Genomic DNA, 21,834 nt, shown 5'->3' on the forward strand with positions numbered 1-21,834 from the left:
GGGCTGCAACATGTTGTGGGATTTATGACATCACTGATAAGGTCCCCCATGTACTCCCTTGTCATATATGTGTGTATATAGTTTATATTTTTTTATTAGAATGCTATAACAGTTACCTGAGGGGGGGATGTATGTCTAATTACATTACATTATGTCATTCAAACAACATGTAACAAATTTGTTAATATCTTAAATATCAGTTAATCCAAAACTAATTATTATATATATATTATAGGTATTATAGGAGAGATGATCAGAGGAGCAGAGTTTTTACCTCCCTCATTAGAACAGGCACCGAAGTATGGGTAGAGTTCCTCAGTGAAGGTGCAGCCAGTAAAGGAGTAGATAAGAGCTGCAGCATCTACGTCATAAAAGGAGACCAGACCCTCCTCATAATCCACAAACACCCCCACCTTCTGAGGCTTCCTCTCCAGAGAGAGGCTGACAGCAGGGCTAGTCTTAGCTGTGTACTCATTTCCATTCCTCAACCATATAGTCCAGAAGCCATTCTGTGGGTTCAGAGTGATCATTCCCTTCCTGTTAATCGACCCTCTGGCCACTCCTAAACTCCAGGCAGTCTTCCCTTGAACCTGAACCTCGTAGTAAAACCTTCCTGAAGAGAAGCTCTGCTTTCCTAAGACAATGGCACAGAGATCAAATCTCTCTGGGTTGTCTGGGAGATCCTTCCTTACATCACCAGTATATACTTGTTTCCCATCATCAGACAGGATGAGCTTGGCTTGTGCTGTATCAGGATTCAGAGTCACATCCACTGCATACTGCTGGACACTGTTCTGCTCAGTCTTTGTCAGAGGGATGAAGTGATGTATGATGATGGCACTAATAATGATTATGATCATGATTATTATCGGCCAGTAGGTGCTGGCTTTCTTTTGAGCTGACTTTCTGAACTGAGCAGTCTCTTTCTCGAGAGTCTCCTCCAGCTTCTCCACAGCTCTCCTCACAGTCCCCTCATATGTTGAATGGACATTGACCTCTGTCCAGTCCTTGGTGTGTGGAGGAGTGTTCACGGATGGGAAGCTTTGGAGGAGGTGGATGTGGTCTTGAGTGCATTTGAGCTGTTCCACCTCAGCGCTGCTCTTCCTCAGCTCAGAGATTTCCTGTTCTAGCTCTTTGATGAAGCCTTCAGCATGTTTCTCTGTTGTTTTCTGCTTGTTTTCAATTGTCTCAATAAGCTCAGCCTGGCCTCTCTCCACACACTGCTTCAGAATAGTGAAGACCGGCACACTGTCTGCTATCTCTCTCTCTGCATCTTCCTTGCTGAGCTCTAGTGAGTGTTTGATCTCCTGAATCTTCAGTTTTCTCTCCTGGATCTTCTGCTGATTTTCAGCATCTGTCTTCCCCAGCTCAGTCTTCTTTCCTTCACATTCTTCTTTCAGAGGAACAATGTCATGTGACTTGTGGTCTAAAACAGCGCAGCGCAGACACACACACATCTGGTCAGTCTTGCAGAACAGCTCCAGCAGTCTGTCATGCTTCTTACACACCCTGCCTTCCAGGTTCTCCACAGGATCGATCAGCTTGTGTCTTTTCATTCTCTGATGAGGCTCCAGGTGAGTCTCACAGTAGGAGGTCAGACACACCAGGCATGACTTCAGGGCCTTCCGTTTGGGCTTAGTGCAGACATCACAGGGAACATCTACTGGTTTGGCCCACTGGTCTGGACTGCTGCTGGCTTTCATCTGAGCTGACTTTCTGAACTGAGCAGACATCTCAGATAGGGAAGTAATGACCTGTAGGTCAGGTCTTCTGACAAAAATCGTATTCCACATGGGACACTTGCATGGGGCATTAACATCCCAGTGCTGTGTGATACAGTTCTTGCAGAAGTTGTGTCCACATGATGTGGAGACTGGATCAGTGAACACCTCCAGACAGATGGAGCACAGCAACTGATCTTCAGATAGGAGACAGCTGGCAGCAGACATATCTAGACGCTGAGACCTAAAGTGAAAGTGTAAAACAACAACACTGTAACACACAATTCTTGAATGTTCATATTAAAAAATATCAAATTTAGATTATTGCTATATTGTCAAACATAATTTTGAGGTATGTGTAGTTGATCACACTTCACTTCACAGTCTCAGTGCAAAATTAAAACAGGGAAGCATCCCATCCACTGTAAAAACTCAGTCAATTTAGTGAAATCATTAGTGAAAAAAGGTAAAGCTACTTGGAGTTTTAAGGCAATATTTAATACGAAGTAATATATCTGTGTACAAGCAGTTACAAAACAGAATATATCTTCAATATACTACGGGCAAACAAAACGCAACGCGTTTCAACCACGCAGGTCTTCCTCAGGCAGTGTTAGCTGGGCGTCGGCCGCCGCACCTGTGTATAAGGCAAATACGTGGCACAAGTCAGTTGGGATGACGTAGGGTGGGCAGTGCTATGACATCACAATATAGGATGGGCCTTATTAAAGCAACGGGGATAGCAACATCATACACCAGTAATAATAAATAGACAATAATGGTTACATCAGATAGATGTAGAAACAGTCTATAGGCTATAGGCTATAAGTTATAGGCTAGGGAGGAAAAACAGAGGGGGGACACGGACACAGCAGAACACAACATATGGACCCGGGCAACAATATCATAATTAAATACAACACAATTAAATAAAGCACGTCAGGTCAAGCTCCTCGTTAAGTCCATGCGGGCTGACTGTGTTGATGGTATGAATCCAGCGCACTTCACGCTGTAATAGATTTCTGTCCAGATCCCCGCCCCTTGGGTGCGGTTTGACCAAGTCCAGTGCCCAGAAACGGAGATCAGCATCAGAGTGATGATGCTGTACAAAGTGTTCCACCAATCTGACCCCCCGTCCCTTTTCAGGACTGGGACGGGGGGTCCCAGTTCCAGCAGCCCCGCTACTACACCAGGAGCTCCCACAACCCATACCAGTGATTAACTTGTCCAGTAAGCTCCTCTCACAGCCACATCTAGACCTGCTCTCTAAAGGACTGTCATTTGTCCCCACTGCCAAGTATCAGCCATTCAATACCAGAATCAATTTACACAAATTCATCCGTAAACTCAGGCTCAGATTATACTTTAGGCACCTTAACAGCACTGACAGTACCCCCCCAGCTCTCGCACCCCCCTCCTCCTTCATACCACCTGGTATTATAGATTCTGCCATAGACACGTATAGTAAGCTCGTCCATCAGGATATCTCTGCTCTCGAACAGAGCATCCCCCCTGTCAGGCAGAACCTATCCCGCAGGGAAAGAGCAGCCCTCACAGAACTACAACGTGACAACTCGATTGTGATCCGACCTGCTGACAAAGGGCGGAGCGGTCGTCATTCAAAACTTCTCTGACTACACTGCTGAAGCTGTGCGCCAGCTCTCTGATTCCATCACATATAAACACTGCAGCAGCGATCCGGGGCCTCGCACCCGGGTAATCATCAAATCCCTCATAGACAATGCTCTTCAGGCTGGCCATATCACCAAACGTGACCACAGGTTCCTGCTACGTAAACACCACAGGACCCCAGCTCTGTATCTGCTCCCTAAAATTCATAAAAATAAGACCCCTCCTCCTGGCCGCCTGATTGTTTCAGGAAATGAGTCTCTGCTGGAGCCCCTATCTAAATTTGTTGACCACTATATACAGCCTTTTGTCCACAGACTACCAGCATACATCCAGGACTCAGCTGATTTCCTCTGCATCATAGATCAACTAGACATAGATGTGTCATCTGTCATATTGGCCACCATGGACATCGAATCATTATATACCAACATTCCACAACAGGGGGCAATAGAGAGCTCATAGCCTCTCTGGCTGAGATTAGCCTTGTCCACAACTACTTTGTGTTCAACAGGGATTATTATCTCCAGACCTCGGGGGTCGCTATGGGCTGCGCCGCGGCCCCCAGTATAGCAAATCTATACGTGGGTGCCTTTGAGAAAGATTTTGTATACAACCCCAGCGCTAACCCTTTCATCAGCTCTATTATCCTGTGGCGCAGATACATCGATGACGTCCTCCTGATCCTGGCACGGCTCATCCACATCACTGTTAGAATTTCATACCCTGCTCAATACCTGGAACCCCCACCTCCGCTTCACCATAGACCAGCACCCCGACCGGATTAATTTCTTGGACGTCTCTTTTTACAAATACAATAATAAATTACACTCATCTATCTATCGTAAGCCCACAGACAGGAACACCCTCCTCCACGCCACCAGCTATCACCCCTCTCATCTCAAGGATAATCTGCCCACGGGACAATTTATGCGCTTTCGCAGATTATGCAGTGACAAACGTGATTTTGTCGATAAGGCTACTCAGATGCGACTGAGATTCCATGAGAGAGGGTATGGGCGGAGACCCATCTCCCACACGTATAAACGCGCCCTACATTCACACAGGGACATCCTGCTACAGCCCAAGACACCGGACCCTACCCCACCCAGAGTCACAGCCACCCTCCAGTACTCTCCCCTAGCCAATCAAATTAAATGCTGCCTGTTTAAAACATTGGAGAGTACTACAAGTACATGAAACCTTCACCACACCACCCAGGATAGCCTTCACCAGGAACCAAAACATCAGGGACAGTCTGGTCAAAACATTCCACACCCCCACTACCCGTGTGGACACTGTTCATGTTGCCCCCGAGCCAACAAAGCCAAATCCCTCTCGTTCCCAAATGGAGTAACCATCCACCTCAAACACCTCACCACCTGCGCATCACAGGGGATAGTGTATGCTATCTCCTGTCCCTGCCCACGGTGGGACATTGGCAAGACGACTCGTCCGTTACGCACACGCGTAACGGAACACAAGAGCGCAATTCGTCACCGAGACACTAAAGCCCCGTTGGTGGAACACTTTGTACAGCATAATCACTCTGATGCTGATCTCCGTTTCTGGGCACTGGACTTGGTCAAACCGCACCCAAGGGGCGGGGATCTGGACAGAAATCTATTACAGCGTGAAGCGCGCTGGATTCATACCATCAACACAGTCTTGGACTTAACGAGGAGCTTGACCTGACGTGCTTTATTTAATTGTGTTGTATTTAATTATGATATTGTTGCCCGGGTCCATATGTTGTGTTCTGCTGTGTCCCCCCCTAGTTTTTCCTCCCTAGCCTATAACTTATAGCCTATAGCCTATAGACTGTTTCTACATCTATCTGCTGCAACCATTATTGTCTATTTATTATTACTTGTGTATGATGTTGCTATCCCCGTTGCTTTAATAAGGCCCATCCTATATTGTGATGTCATAGCACTGCCCACCCTACGTCATCCCAACTGACTTGTGCCACGTATTTACCTTATATACACAGGTGTGGCGGCCGACGCCCAGCTAACACTGCCTGAGGAAGACCTGCGTGGTTGAAACGCGTTGCGTTTTCTTTGCCCGTAGTATATTGAAGATATATTCTGTTTTGTAACTGCTTTTACACAGATATATTACTTCGTATTAAATATTGCCTTAAAACTCCAAGTAGCTCCACCTTTTTTCACTTTGTATACTATTGCCTTTTGAGCTGCTTTGGTCCACACTTTTTGTGAAATCATTAGTGAAAATGTGTTTGTCGATTTCAACTTAAAAGTCCATAATGACTTAAAATCATGAGTTCACATCTTGTGACTTAGAATTATGAGTTGAAAGAACAGCTTATAAAGCATTCACTAACACTCATACTGTATAGACTTCACAAAATACATTGAACTCCGTTTAACTCTGGAAAATCTTCTTTCTTTTGGTTTGAATTAAGTTACAGATAGAAGCTTGTTATGTAGGCTATGTATATCTGGTGAATAATCAATTTCTGATCAAATAAAAATAAAAAGATAAAATCTATCTATATTATCTATCTGGGAATTCAAAATCAATAGGCTAAGCTTCTTCCTGATGCAAATGGCAGGTACAATCCACTACTAATAATGTAAGTGTATTGCAGCTGCATGCTATGCTGAACTGTGCATTAAGGTTTGGTTTGGTCATAATTAAATAAATAATTTTAGCTGAAAGTAAAAACAACAAAATCAAGGAGAGTGAATTAGTCATGTTCTCCCCTTCATCATCATTGTAGCTGGCAATCTTTCCTTACATTAGATTAGATTAGATTAGATTCTTTAATGACCACACAGCCAGGCTGGTGGAATTTGTTTTCAGTACAGTTCATACGTAAGCAATGTCCAACATCATGATACATACATACATAAAACACAATAACAGTACACAATACAGTTATAGCAGCAGTGATATGGGGGTTGTTATATAGAGTTCAGTGTCCTTATAGCAGTGGGGAAGAAACTGTTTTTAAAACGGGTTGTCTTGGTGGGCAGAGACCTGTAGCGCCTCCCAGAGGGCAACAGCTGGAAGATGTGGTATGCTGGGTGAGTGGGGTCAGAAATGATTTTTTTAGCTCTATTTATTGTCCTTTGGCGGTGGAGTGATACAAGTGACGGAAGGGGGGTGTAGATTATTTTGGAGGATTTATTGATGATTCTCTGTAGTTAAAAATCTGTTAAAAAACATGAAAAAGGTTTTAAAAAACCTGAGTGATGTTACCTAGTATTGCTTTATTATAGAGTGCAAACATCTTCCAGGTTCAGCATGGGGCTTAAGACATTTCATTCCCCATTCATTTTTCCCTAGACGTTTCATAAAATGCTTATGAAGAGTTTTACTTCGTCAAGTGATCCAGCTATTCTGGATCAGGAAAGACCATAGAATATTTTGTTCAGACAAAAAATAAAAAATAAATGTTTTGGTCTGAGTAAAATGTTCCATATTCTGCTCCTGATTCTGAATATAACTGAATCAAACTCTTTTTATAGTGATTTTTAGAAACGTCTGGGGGAAAATTGAATGGGGAATGAAATCCCTTACGTCCAATGCCGAACATGGAAGAGTGTGTGACTTTGGCACTCTTGTCTCTTATATGTTGAGGCCAAGTCTCGTCATAGATGCTGGCTTAGCTGGCTCAGCCTGGCTGGGGGCGTGGTCAGGGTGGGGTAAATACCCCCGTTCTATCAATTCAGCAAAATTAGAATTTAGCTGATAGCCCAGCCCAGGCAGACACGATCGGGGATTTAACCACCGCAGTAAACGCACATCTGAGCAGACGTCTTGTAGTTAAACCTGTAGTTAAACCTGTAGTTTAGAGCCACAGCACCATCTTTTGGTGAGTCAGCCCATGAGATATATTAGTCTAGGGAATCTGTGAGAAAAAATGACACAACCTTAAACAAATTGCAACAGAAATTATTTGTGTTGTATTCAGCTCTTGAAACCTTCCAATTTAACATACTGAAAATCCCAGAAAATCCCAGTAGTGGAACATTCTCAAATTTGGCATTGTCTCCACAAAGGAGGTGATGTTTTCGGTGCTGTTTGTCTGACCGTTTGTCTGTTAGCAGGAGGATTACGGCAAAACTACTGGGCCGATTTTCATGAAACTTGCTGGAAGGGTGTAGCATGGGCCAAGGAAGAACCCATTACATTTTGGAGCGGATCTGATCCGGGTCGGCTCAATGGAGGGGGCGGGGCTAGGGAAAAGAGTCTGTTGCTAGGGATAGGAAGGTCGTAGAGAGTCTGGATTCGAGAGGTGGGTAGGGGGCATGGACAGGTGTATGGGGGGAGTGTATGTGGGAGGTGGGAGGGGGTGTGGTCAGGAAAGGGGTGGGGCTAGGGAAAAGCTCTACCAAACATACTGTAACATAACAAAACAAAACATAAAAAATGTAAGTGTGGCTAATATGTTCTAATGTTACAGTTAGTGGAAAAGGGTGAGTTTTCATGCACATCTTGTTCCCTCAGACAGCCATCGCAAACCATAACTTCATAGTCATGTCATTCACGAGTCTCGCATTGGAGGCAATTTGATTTCGGCAAGGCACAGCGCAAGTTGTAGCTCAAACATGCAGATGAGTGGACAGGTAGGCTAAGTCTCCATATCCGAAGGTTATGGGTAAGTTGACCGCCATTTATTGTCTGTTACCAATGACAGTCATTGTCTGTTACCATTCAAAGTAGGCTAGCTTAGCCGAAATAATTCGTCTTACATAATCCAACGCTTAAGTGCCAGAGCCGAGTTTACTCGTCTTACATAAACATTTTTTTTTTTTGACGGTGGGACATCAATCAACAACTTTTACATCTTCGAGATCACTATTGGAGCAAGATAATGTGTATAATCTATTTTACCGACCCACTAAGTGTTGACAGTGCTCCCCCAGACGACCGAAATCAAAGAAAAAACTGCCGCGGGACCAAGCCGTTCAAGGAAATGCCGTGGCGATTTTACAGTAATCCATTCAAGACTTGTCTTGCCTGAGAGCGGCCGCGCACCGGCAGCAGCACACAGAGAGCGGAGAGCGATTTGCAAAATAGATCATAGGTGAAACACACTTTGAAACACCTCAGAAAGGCCAGAATCAACATCTGCCCATCGCCCACGCATTCCCCGGCCCATCTTGACTCGCACAAGGAGCGTCCGCACGCAGGCAAGCAGGCAGGCAGGCACACAGGCAGGCAGCAGCAAAAGCGCTTCTGACACGCCCGCTGTACAGCCAGGAGGAAGGAGGAGAAGACACACGGAGGGAGGAGTTTGAATGAGAGGGGTGTTTCCTGTTGTTATGGAGGAAATTACTGTTCAAAACTATTGTTTAGAAGGTCTGACGGTCTTACTGATGCCAAAAATGAATGGTTAAAGTGACTGTTTCACAAAAAGCCATTTATCTCTGAATAAATTTCCAGACGCTGAAACCATGCTGTACTCAACGGCTAATATCTACATAACTACTAACTCTGCAAACTAACTCTTTTAGACAGAGAAAGCACACATTCTATTAGTTATTTTTAGATGATTGGTGTTCATGAATTCTTAACAGAAAAGAATCCTCGGCTATTCTAAAATGAGCCAGAATCGTCAAAAACACCCCTGGCACAACTTACCTACAGGAATGAAAACATGGCTGGCATTCAATGTGTTAAGCACTTACTAGTTAGCTATAATAGGTATAGCTTAATAATAGCTTATTAAGATACTTGTACTATCTGTTATTCATTTTCTTTGTGCAAATAAACAATAAACAAACATAAATAAACAATAAACACTTACTCTGGAGATGATGTAGCCTACCACTTGTGCTCTTCTCCCTACTTATACTCCGACCACTTATAAAGCCTCAGCCAGGCGGTAATGCAACATAAAGGATGCCAACTGCCATAAAACACCACAGAAGGAGTTATTACATCACTGATGACATCACAATTGCTCGAGTGACATCACTGATCGAGTGACATCACTGATGACATCACAATTGCTCAAGTGACATCACTGATGACATCACAATTGCTCAAGTGACATCACTGATGACATCACTGATACATGACAATCGTGACATCACAATCGTGGCACACACACCGCCCGCCCACTTATTGGACCATAACATCAGAACCATTGATGGCCACAACACATTCCATGTTATGGGCATTATAGCTGGAGTTACACCAGAGAGCCAAACCAGTACCTCTGATAGCTGTGACATAGCAGCAGTTGGACACATCAATATCCGAAATCAGAGACCCCCTGGCCTTTCATCCATGTCCTATGGGAGGATTGAGAATGCCACAGGTGTGTGATTCTCATGAACATGGTACAACTCATAGCAAAACTAAAGATATCAAGTAGGATCTAATTTCACCATTCAAATTGAAATTATAATCCACTAGGCATCTTGCACCCTACGCGAGTTCGCCTGCCTTGCAGCTCGCTGAGCTAGCCCTGCAGCTCGCATAAGCAGCTGCTTCGCATTGGAGGCAATTTGATTTTGGCAAGGCACAGCGCAAGTTGTAGCTCAAACATGCAGACGCGTGGACAGGTAGGCTAAGTATTCTCCATATCCGAAGGTTATGGATAAATTGACCGCCATTTATCGTCTGTTACCAATGACAGTCTTTGTGTGTTACCATTCAAAGTAGGCTAGCTTAATAAGCACTTACTAGTTAGCTAATAGCTTACTAATAGGTATAGCTTAATAATAGCTAATTAAGATACTTTCTAAGGTACTATCTGTTGTTATTCATTTTCTTTGTGCAAATAAACAATAAACAAACATAAATAAACAATTATAGCTGATGCACAGCAATGGGTCGTGGCCGGGCAAGTCTCAAGGCTTTGAGCTAGAGTCCCCAAGTCAAGGCTGAAGTCTTTTATCTATACTCCAAGTCAAGTCTCACGTCTTTGGTCACAAGTCCAAGTCAAGTCTCAAGTCTCTTATGGATGAGCGTTCTATCATCTGCTTCTGCTGCATGCCATCCAGTCTGCTTAGAACATTGCATAGCTAAAACTAAGGGATTCAAAGCAGGTTCAGGTTTCTTTGCAGCATGTAGCTTTTTCATCATCTGATTCCGTTTTTTGTTGCGAGGCATCTCACAACAATACAAGTAGGAATCAGTATATTCACAAACAAAAGTAGTTACTTGCCTGTTGCCTCACTGTTGTAGCGTGGATGAGGTACTGGTGGAGTTGATGTTAGATGGAGAGGGAGGCTGAGCAATTAATAGCCACCTGGGGAGTTTGTATCTCTTCGGTCCTATGCTGCAGGTCTGTGGGGTCACACAACTGATGTACCAGCAGGAGCTGCTTTTTCGTCTTATGGACAGACTGGATGCTTGCTGGTGGTGTTTTATGGGACTGGCTGCTTGCGTGTAAAAAGACACACTGCTTCCACTTATATAGGGTGAGCCAGGAAGGATTTATGACATCACTGATGACATCACAATTGCTCGAGTGACATCACTGATGACATCACAATTGCTCGAGATGATGTCATCAGTGGGACGGACAGACAAACAGACAAACAAACAGAGCCCTAGCTCCCTTAGATAGATAGATGTGCTCATTTTTTATGTATTTCCAGACACTTTTAGAGACACTGTGAGGGAATAAATTCATTACCGTGACACATTTTTAATTGGAAATATGAAACAACAAACTTTTTTTTTCAATGGCAAGCACTTCAATATGCTCAAGGGTAATGGGTATCACCCAAAATGTGTATGATTAACAAATACGAAGTTGTAGCTAACATTGTGAGAAATGACATGTTGTATTACGACTACACTTACATGAGAAAATAAAAATCTGTTCTACTTAGAGACTCAACAACCATTTCTGTGGATTCCTTGCCCCCAAAAATGTGGAAATAGACACCAAATTTGTAATTCTAGGTCTAGTTGGAGTCAAGATATGGCCAACATTTTAATAATGGCAGCCATTTTGAAAAAATGTAATTTTAACATATTTCCACTAATGGGATTTTCTGGGATTTTTAATATAGTGTTTCGGGCATCAATATAAACATAAAAATGTGAAAATAAATTCTGTTGCAATTAGTTTAAGGTCAAACCTTATTTTCCCTAGACTATTCAGCCAATTGTGGCTGGGGGGGCTAAGGGGGGGCTTAAATATTTACAGTGGGGGCTAACTTTTTCTACATAAATAGACAGTGGTTTTCTTCTCAACCTGTGGTACAGGTACCACTGGTGGTACGCGGGGGCCCCTCCCTCTCATACATTCATATGGTGGTAATTTCTCAGGTACTTGTGTAAAAAGGTTGAGAACCACTAATATAAGAAATAATAATAATATGATTGATATGGTGTGAATTAGGCTCTACTATTAGACAAGGAGGGCCCACTGCTTTTCCATTGAGAGCCAAATCCCCAACCCAACATTATGCATGTAAGTGCTTCAATGAGCTCAAGACTGACTGTGTATGTAAATCAAGAGTTTATATTCACAAGTTACACAAAATATTTAAAATGTGCTATATTTTAGAGACAAATTAGGCTAATCACTGCATATAGGCTATATGTAAATAAACAGTGCCACATACACAGGCACATCCATTCATCAATAGTCTGTGCCAGAGTAAAAATAAATAGAACCATTCATATAGACTGCACTATATAACAATCACACCAGTGACAAGACTGTATAGTGACTGAGCTGGACAACAGGCGTTTTGATACTTTTATCAAAACCAGCTCAGTGGCCTTGTGGTCTGAGTGTCCGCCCTGAGACTGGGAGGTTGTGTGAGAGTCTCATTAACCGTCCATAGCACACAAACGGGGCCTGAAAGAGGCGCCCACTTCCCATGCAGAAGTTGTGATCTAAAACAACAAACTTTCATGGGAGAACGACAGTTATGTAACAGTCAGCAACAGTCCAATAGGTTTGATATGCGTACAGCAGCTTCACATGCCTCAAAGAAATGCCGTCCCCCCGACACAACTGCCCGGCGCCACAAGGCAGCACATCGTCTTTGTACTGTACATGACGCACACGTCATGAAATAAGACTCTAACTATACAAACACTGAAACACATTCACACCACACGCATGAGCACGGCATGGCGGCCAAAAAACACAACAGCACAGTAGGCAACGCAGTCTTAACAAAGCCATTATGTATATCAAATATAAATTCCATGCCCCCCTGCCTACCTATTAACATCAGTGCGCTCGATCCTGTGCTGTCCAGTCCAGTCCATGTACAAAGCAAAATAAAGTATCTCCTTTGTGATGGCCATCAACATAAAGGCTTGATGATCAATATAAAGGCGCGCGATACTAACGCTAGACGCTTGTTTTATGTCCATTTTAGCTGTAGATATTGACATGTATGTAAGGAAATTGAACTTCCGCGGTTGAGACGCTTTGAGATGGAGCAGGCCACTTTGAGCAGAGCAGAGGGGAGGTCCTTCCCTCACACCATGCCATAATCACTTGCCAGTAGGGGGAGAACCCCTCTATAAAGAATGGGCCGGCCCGGTGCAGCGCATGGGTCGGATGCAGCCAGCCAGCCACGGAGGTGTGTAAATGCTGTGTTCAAGGAGGCTGGGAATTTTCACTTCTACTATTGATGAACAGAGCACCAATACATCGATCAGTGGATTATTTTTTTAATTTATTTATATTTTTAGAATAAACTTCAGAATATTTGTGTATTAGCCTAGTTTAGTTGTTATAAATTAGGTTTTTGTTTTTCTCCAAAGAGATTTCCAAGGGGGGGCTCAAGCCCCCCCTAGCCCCCCCTTGCCGCCGCAGCTGCAGGTGTGGCCAGGCAATGCTGGGCATTACGTCAATCAAAACCAATCAGATTCCCGTCTCGCAATGGCTGTTTGCGCGAGGCATGCACTATGCTGTAATTCTCTCCATGCGTAATAGAGTATACTCACTCGTGCGAGGACAGAGAGAGCTTATTGACAGACCGTCTGTGGTGCCCACGACCCTCTGGGTTATGAAGGTTAATAGCCTATGTCCATTGTCCAACAAGTTTTCTCTATTAATTTCCCTCTTTGCGATGTGATCAAAGTTTTTCAGTGAGTTATAGTTGATTGCCTCACTGAATTATCTGCTAATACCCAATTTTAGCAGCATAATTTGATGTATTGGCGTGGCAAGGCTGTGCGTAATGACATATCCAAAAGGAATTCCACTTTCCACTGCGCTCCATTTGCACGTAAGAGGTCCTTTTCAAAGCTCTTAGCAAAAAGTAATTGCCCGCTGCTGATGATAGGATAATGCCATCTATCCCCACATTTTAGCACTGAAACGCTTGCTTTGGCATGTGGCAGCCAATGCCCAGTACAATTATCACAGGCATGCGCTTGTGTCCGCCCCCAATTTGCATTGTGCACAGCGTTAAACGAGCGCAAACGCTTTTGGGGAGGTAGGGCCCTTTGTCTTCCAGCTCTGGAGCAGACAAAGAGTTTAACAAAGTGAGAACAGACACAAACAGACCAGTGCTGCTGTCATTGGGCTGCAGTGGAATAATCAGTGGGAAAAGGTATTTGCTTCAGTTCTTATCAATTTAAGTTCTTTGGTGCAGAATTGTCGAAGTAGATCAATGATTAACACAGACAGAAACCAATCAGTTGGGACTGAAAAATACGTCACCGAATCAGTGGCGGATAGCAGAGCGTCCATACCCTATTGAAGAATTAATTTGGGCTGGTTACCAGGCTAAATGGTAGGTTCAAAACACACACAGCCCACACAAATCTAACATTATCCACCAGTAATGCTGTCCATTCTGTGGCAGCTATTTAAAATCAACACACACGTTGTTGGTCAGGAGGATCTGTATCGTTAACGTTATTTGAGGTTATTTGTTTTGCAGCTTCCAATATGTTAGTGATAGACTACGTGCTTCAGTCCCCTGCCTGCCTCTGTGCTGTAGGAGGCTATCCAAGCCTGCTCACTCAGCAGTCCTGTTGTTGTTTGGCACACAGCCAAACGATATTTTATTATTGCCAAAGTGACCACCATAATTTAAATACAATTCTTCGCTCCATGTGATTATATCTGAATTCATCCAGCCGATTCACAGCTGTGATGTTTCAAACCGTTTTATGACAAACTGGGAATACTTTGTTGTTTGTGACTTTTTTTGATCGAATATCATATATTTGTAATCAATAAATCATTCACAGTAGGCTACTTTCGAAACGATTTGCTCATTCTCTCATATAGCCACGATTCTTTCTCTTTCAAGTAATGTTCTTCTGCTTCTCTCTCTCACTCTACAAGTCCCCATAGTCTTAAAGATAATATTATAGAAATATTGTCGTGATAACAGATAAAAAATAGGCAGAAAGCACAAACTCTTGAGTACTACTGTATACTGTACACACTATAGGAATATTATCATGTTTATTTAGTTTGTGGCTGGATTGAACCCTTGACACAGTAGGACTATACCAGACTATACAATCGGTAGATGTGACACACACCCGTGGCCGCTCCAAGCCGGTAAAAGATGCACGGTTGCACACACGCACATGCCCACGGACGCACGGCTCCGACCTGCAACACCTGCTCCGCTTACTTCAACACCTGTGGGTGTGATTTTTTACAGTGATTCTATAACATCATAATCATATTGTAACACTATGTTGACTTACTGTCTTTCAGAAGAATGTTTTTTAAATTCAAGAGGTGTATCCATAGACCAGTCACTCTTCAGGGAGCTGGTTTCAGGGGAGTCTGGTCTCTGGATCCTGATAGAAACATTATGAACACAGTGAAGATACGTGTCCTTGTGAAGAAAAGTTGACTTGCTTAGTAATGCTAACATACTAAAATAATGACATATGTTTTCAGAAGATTTATCTTCAAAATTTAGAGGATTCATAGACTCTATCGGACACACTGGGTTCAGGGGAGTCTGGTCTCCTCCTGGACTGGGCTTCAACACAACAGAGACCCTCCGGGTTATGAAGGTCAATAGCGTTTGTCCATTGTCCAACAAGTTTTCTCAATTAATTTCCCTCTTTGCGATGTGATAAAAGTTTCTCAGTGAGTTATAGTTGATTGCCTCACTGAATTATCTGCTAATACCCAATTTTAGCAGCATAATTTGATGTATTGGCGTGGCAAGGCTGTGCGTAATGACATATCCAAAAGGAATTACACGTTCTACTGCACTGCGCTGCACAGAGATTACGGGTGCGCTCCCAGCGCGGCGAGGTATTTGCACGTAAGAGGTCCTTTTCAAAGCTCTTAGTGCAAAGTAATTGCGCGCTGCTGATGATAGGATAATGCCATCTATCCCCACATTTTAGCGCTGAAACGCCTGCTTTGGCATGTGGCAGCTAATGCCCAGTACAATTATCACAGACATGCGCTTGTGTCCGCCCCCAATTTGCATTGTGCACGGCGTTAAACGAGCGCACACGCAAAAATGAGCACCTTTCGGGAGATAGGGCCCTTTGTCTTCCAGCTCTGGAGCAGACAAAGAGTTTAACAAAGTGAGAACAGACACAAACAGAACAGTGCTGCTGTCATTGGGCTGCAGTGGAATAATCAGTGGGAAAAGGTATTCGCTTCAGTTCTTATCAAGTTATTTGGTGCAGAATTGTCGAAGTAGTTCAATGATTGACACAGACAGCAACCAATCAGTTGGGACTGAAAAATACGTCACCGAATCAGTGGCGGATAGCGAAGCGTCCATACCCTATTGAAGAATTAATTTGGGCTGGTTACCAGGCTAAATGGTAGGTTCAAAACACAGCCCACACAAATCTAACATTATCCACCAGTAATGCTGTCCATTCTGTGGCAGCTATTTAAAATCAACACACACGTTGTTGGTCAGGATCTGTATCGTTAACATTATTTGAGGTTATTTGTTTTGCAGCTTCCAATATGTTAGTGATAGACTACGTGCTTTAGTCGCCTGCCTGCCTCTGTGCTGTAGGAGGCTATCCAAGCCTGCTCACTCAGCAGTCCTGTTGTTGTTTGGCACACAGCCAAACAATATTTTATTATTGCCAAAAGTGACCGCCATAATTTAGATACAATGCTTCGCTCCATGTGATTATATCTCAATTCATCCAGCCGATTCACAGCTGTGATGTTTCGAACCGTTTTATGACAAACTGGGAATACTTTGTTACCACTAGTATTGTGACTTTTTTTGATCGAATATCATATATTTGTAATCAATAAATCATTCACTGTAGGCTACTTTTGAAACGATTGGCTCATTCTCAATCGCACATCATAGCCACGATTCTTTCTCTTTCAAGTAGGCTAATGTTCTTCTGCTTCTCTCTCTCACTCTACAAGTCCCCATAGTCTTAAAGATAATATTATAGAAATATTGTCATGATAACAGATAAAAAATAGGCAGAAAGCACAAACTCTTGAGTACTACTGTATACTGTACACAATATAGGAATATTATCATGTTTATTTAGTTTGTGGCTGGATTGAACCCTTGACACGGTAGGACTATACCAGACTATACAATCGGTAGATGTGACACACACCCGTGGCCGCTCAAAGCCGGTGAAAGATGCACGGATGCACACACGCACATGCCCACGGACGCACGGCTCCGACCTGCAACACCTGCTCCGCTTACTTCAACACCTGCGGGTGTGATTTTTTACAGTGATTCTATAACATCATAATCATATTGTAACACTATGTTGACTTACTGTCTTTCAGAAGAATGTTTTTTAAATTCAAGAGGTATATCCATAGACCTCTTCAGGGAGCTGGTTTCAGGGGAGTCTGGTCTCTGGATCCTGATAGAAACATTATGAACACAGTGAAGATACGTCTCCTTGTGAAGAAAAGTTGACTTGCTTAGTAATGCTAACATACTAAAATAATGACATATGTTTTCAGAAGATTTATCTTCAAAATTTAGAGGATTCATAGACTATCGGACACACTGGGTTCAGGGGAGTCTGGTCTCCTTCTGGACTGGGCTTCAACACAACAGAGACAGAGCTTTAACTCTGAATAATGTAATGTCTGGTTAATGATGGAGAAGAGTCCTAGACAGTTAGAGATCTTCATCTTACCTCTTAGCTTTGGTCTGGCTGTCATCAAGTTCCCCAGACATAGTGGCTTTGAGAGGCTCTTTCTCCTCACGCTGACAAACACAATGGTGTTAGTGGGACTGATACAACCAGGTTTCATAGATCACTTCTGCTCATGTGATCACTCCTGGCAGTAAAATGCAAAATAGAGATAGAGGCCGCAGGGATGACGTATTTTTGGAGGCCATCCCAGAAGTCCCTGCACTTGCAGTTCCATTTCCAAATGCACATCTGTAAATGGAGTACACTTAGGGAACCTCGACAAAGAATTAAAAACATGCACTTCAGTCACCAAATTTAAAAAGATGTTTCAAACTCAGGTACTCAATAAATATAAAACATTATGATAAACAATCCAACCACCAATAAAATCGAAGATAAGATTGTATAATGATTAACCAAAACCAAATAAAATAAACAAGGACCAATGCATTTGTTACTAACCTGTAACAACTGCATTGACTTGTCTAATATGGTGTATATATGGTATATTGAATTATATATATATGTAAAAATTAATGTATGTATGTATTATATACGAACACGATCACTTGTAGATTTCTTTCTAAAAATTCTGTCTGCAGTTTAGTTAAATACCATGATTGAAACTGCGTTAACATGTTTTGTTTTTGTAATTTTCTTTTATTTACATAGGGTAGGCAAAATAAGCTGCGGCTTCAGCCTACACCTTTTCGGCCCTTCTTGCCATGGCCGTAACTAGTTATGAGGACGGGGAGGTCCGGACCTCCCCTAATATTTCAGAGATTTTTTTTTTTTTTTTTTTAGCCTTTATTTAACCAGGTTTGTCCCATTGAGATCAAAGATCTCTTTTACAAGAGAGACCTGGCCAAGAAACAGCAGCAACACAAAGTTACAACAAACAAACACATAAACACATACAATTGAAAAACATTAAAATGATCAAATAAAACATTTGCATACAGACAGCCTGTTCTCAAGAGATTTTACCATAGCCTTAAAACCATTTAAGGTTACTAAGCTATTAAGTTTAAGATCAGACTGCAGACTGTTCCATGCGGTGGGTGCAGAGAACCTAAAAGCTTTCTTCCCCAATTCAGTTCGGACTTTGTGAACAGAAAATTGTAGAGTGTCCTGAGAACGAAGATTGTAAAAAAATAAAACAATCTGCATGGGAAAGCACGGGATCGCTTTTATTTTGAAACGAAAGGCAGGTCAGGCAGGAAGTCATCTGACGCCGCGTCCGCGGTAACGTGATTCCGAGAGAGCAGCAGCATGGTGGTGAGTGATGACTGTCTTTCTGCCTGGCGAGATAATTGAAGGTGAGCGAGCTGCGAGACAGTGAGCGAGTGAACGACAGACAGTGAGTGACACTGACAGATTTTTTAGCAACAACCAAGAAAGTAAGTGTCTAGTCTGTCTCTTAAGCAGTGTTGGGCAAGTTACTTTTAATTAGTAACTTAGTTACAGTTACTAGTTACTGCTCTGAAAAGTAACTCAGTTACTTTAAGTTACTCGTTACTTTCCAGGTAACTTAGTTACTAGGAAAGTAACTTTTGAGTTACTTTTTTTTTAACTCTCAATTCTCTTATTAATGCACACACATTATTTTGGGGTTGCTGTAGCACAGTGTGGGACAAGACAACATTGAGGCATATTTATTATTGCCTTCAAAAAGTAGCCAGTACACTTTTGGCACTGTATAATTAACAACTGTATCAGTAGTCTATAATATCCTGGCTGAACAACATAAACACTGTGGTTACCGTTTGTAAAAGCGGAGTGACAGTGAGCAGCAGAGCCCACTCAGCGCTGCCTGCAGATAGGGACAGAGCAGAGCCTCAAAGCAGCCGCTCGTCGCGGCTGCCTTTAATAGCAGTTCATCTCCAAAAGGCAGCAGACTTGCAGGCATTTTTTCCCCATTTCATGACCAAACAACGCGAAACACACCGTGAACACCCTCCAACGCGAGGGGAATCTGTAAGTGAGAGACGAGTGCTGTGCTTGCCTGGATACAGTAGGGCACTGGTGACAGACAGCCTGAGAGAAGCGAGGAGGAGAGGGCTCCATGCTGCTGACTCGCCGAGCGGTGTGAAGTGAACACCGTACACAACACAGCTCGCGCAAAATGACCCGTTTCACTATCAGAATTTGGTCCAGTAACATTAGAAAGTATAGAAGTGCCGCACGATTAGCCTACTTCCTCATCAGACCGCCGTCAGACTCGCATTTTCCTCTCTACCCTCGCTGCTGTAGGTCCCGCACAGAATCGTGGAGTAACGAGTAATGAGCCTGTTTAAACCGCAATAATTGTAAGTACGTTACGTTACTGATGAAGTAATTCGTTACAGTACTCGTTACCGCAAAAAGTAACTTAGTTACTGTAACGCGTTACTTAATAACGCGTTAGTCCCAACACTGCTCTTAAGTAATGTTACCTGTGTGACACGTTGGGATGCTACTGGCTAATCATGCATGATGCCAATTGCCAAGCTCCCGAAGTCAGGTATGCAGGTGGCTATATGCATGGTTTCAGTTTCATGACCCAATAAGTAACAAAAAGAGGTGGTGTAAAGTTAAAAACAACATAATATATTTTATTTTATTTTTCAATCGTTCCTATCAGGAATAAATAAATGTCCCTCTGTATGTTTTTTTTTATTATCGATGATGACTTTGTGTGTTGTGTACGGCTTGGGTTGTGTACCTGTGTTTGTAGGTGTCATTTTGATATGAATTTGGCTAAAACAGTTTGTGTTTGTTAGTTACAATTATGTTGACAGGAGAGCTGAGCAGGTGGTGACATGAAAGAGAATATACTGAATAATGACATCACAACAGTATAATCCTAATGTTGATTTAAAATGATATATTACTCTAAATATGGCTAAAAAAGGGGGAAAAAAACTCAAAATTTTTTGAGAATCCGTGTCCCCTTGCTGGACCTCCCCTATTTCGGAACGCTCGTTACGGCCCTGCTTCTTGCCACAACTCATTGTATGTGTGTATTGTCATGTTTTGTTGAATGGACCGAAATAAACTAACTAACCAATTTCTCTCAAAGTCAATGGGATTTTTGTATGGGGATTAAGGACATAAATGTTGTGTAAATATACCATAAACCACAATTCAGAATAAGAAACATTGTGACTACTTTAACTAAAAGAATAAAGTGCATTAGTTCAAATCTCCCCAAATCTCTGTGTGATGCTGTGTATCAAGAACGTTTGAGAATTGGAGATTTGTGCGATTTTGACAATGTTGAAGATTGGATGACAAGCACTATTTTCGGAAAATGAGTCAGAAAAACAAACTTCAATGTACCTGGACATTCCATACATTTTTATGTATCTACATTCTGGGTCCAGACTAGAGAGTTTATTTAACAAGACTGTGATTATCCTAGAGCTCACAATAGGTCATTTTATACAGTATAAGGTCAAGTAAAGAAATGGTATCATCACATTTTGAAATGGTTACTATGAGGCGACAGTGCTCTCCACACTAGGAAAAGCAGAGCCAAAACTGTAGGGTAACGCGCGAGGAAACCATTCTCTACTGTAAAATGGATTGGCGAAAACGCTTTCACTTTCGCGCATTATCGCGCTGGGAGCTGGCGGTGGGGGATTCCAAAAATAGACTGGGTGGAAAACACACTTTGAAACACGCAGCATAAAGCCTAGAATCGCACAAAGCTTCATCAAAGCTCTCAAACCCAAGAAACAAGTGAGCCCTATCCACACTCGCTGCCAGGGAGGGAGGCTGCTCAAACTCGCAGCAGCAGCAGCAGCAGCAGAACACTCGCTTGTGACGAACGCTGCTGAAAGCCACCAGACACGCCCACGGAGGGAGGAGTTTGAAGGAGAGGGCGTTCAGAACTATATTGTTTAGATGTCTGATCTCTCACTGATGCCAAAAATAAATGGTTAAAGTGTTCTGCCTGTTTGATTGAATTTCACAAAACTGCGATTATCTCAGCTTTCACTCTCAGACGCTGAAACCATGCTGTACTCAACGGCTAATATCTACATAACTACTAACTCTACAAACTAACTCTTTTAGACAGAGAAAGCACACATTCTATTAGTACTTTTGTGAACTTTGTGTTCACAAAGTCCAAGCAGAAAATAATCCTCGGCTCTTGTAAAATGAGCCAGAATCCTCAAAAAAACCCTCTGGCAGAACCTACCTACAGAAAAAAAAAGGCTGGCAGTGAATGTGTTAAGAGCGTTTTATTCTTATTTTAGTGATACCTTGGAAAAGCATTGGCACTCCTGAAATGAATGAATCTGAGCAACGTCACAAAAGGGGAACTGGTAAGTTTCCATCTGCTTTTCAAACATTCATAAATGTTTTATAAATGTAAAATGTGGCTTTTTCTTCACTAGGGTGTTGATATTTTGTCTTTTCAGATTATCTGCTTATATATGCTATTGCA

The 21,834-nt window shown here is 42.6% G+C and overlaps 2 protein-coding genes across 2 annotated transcripts in view; both read right to left on the bottom strand.

Moving 5' to 3' along the window:
• Window positions 1-21,834, bottom strand: part of LOC310796307 (E3 ubiquitin-protein ligase TRIM21-like) — a 58,981-nt gene that overhangs the window by 24,430 nt on the left and 12,717 nt on the right. The gene's annotated exons all lie outside the window — the stretch shown is intronic.
• Window positions 127-1,949, bottom strand: LOC310796120 (E3 ubiquitin-protein ligase TRIM21-like; the record flags this gene model as incomplete). Its single annotated transcript, XM_083658267.1, has 2 exons — window positions 127-1,273; window positions 1,388-1,949. The coding sequence occupies 2 exons, from the start codon at window positions 1,947-1,949 to the stop codon at window positions 219-221; spliced, it is 1,617 nt and encodes a 538-aa protein (XP_083514393.1). The 3' UTR covers window positions 127-218.

The sequence above is a fragment of the Poromitra crassiceps genome, assembly GCF_964638095.1.
Source record: "Poromitra crassiceps genome assembly, chromosome: 22".
In the NCBI taxonomy this organism is placed as follows: Eukaryota; Metazoa; Chordata; class Actinopteri; order Beryciformes; family Melamphaidae; genus Poromitra; species Poromitra crassiceps.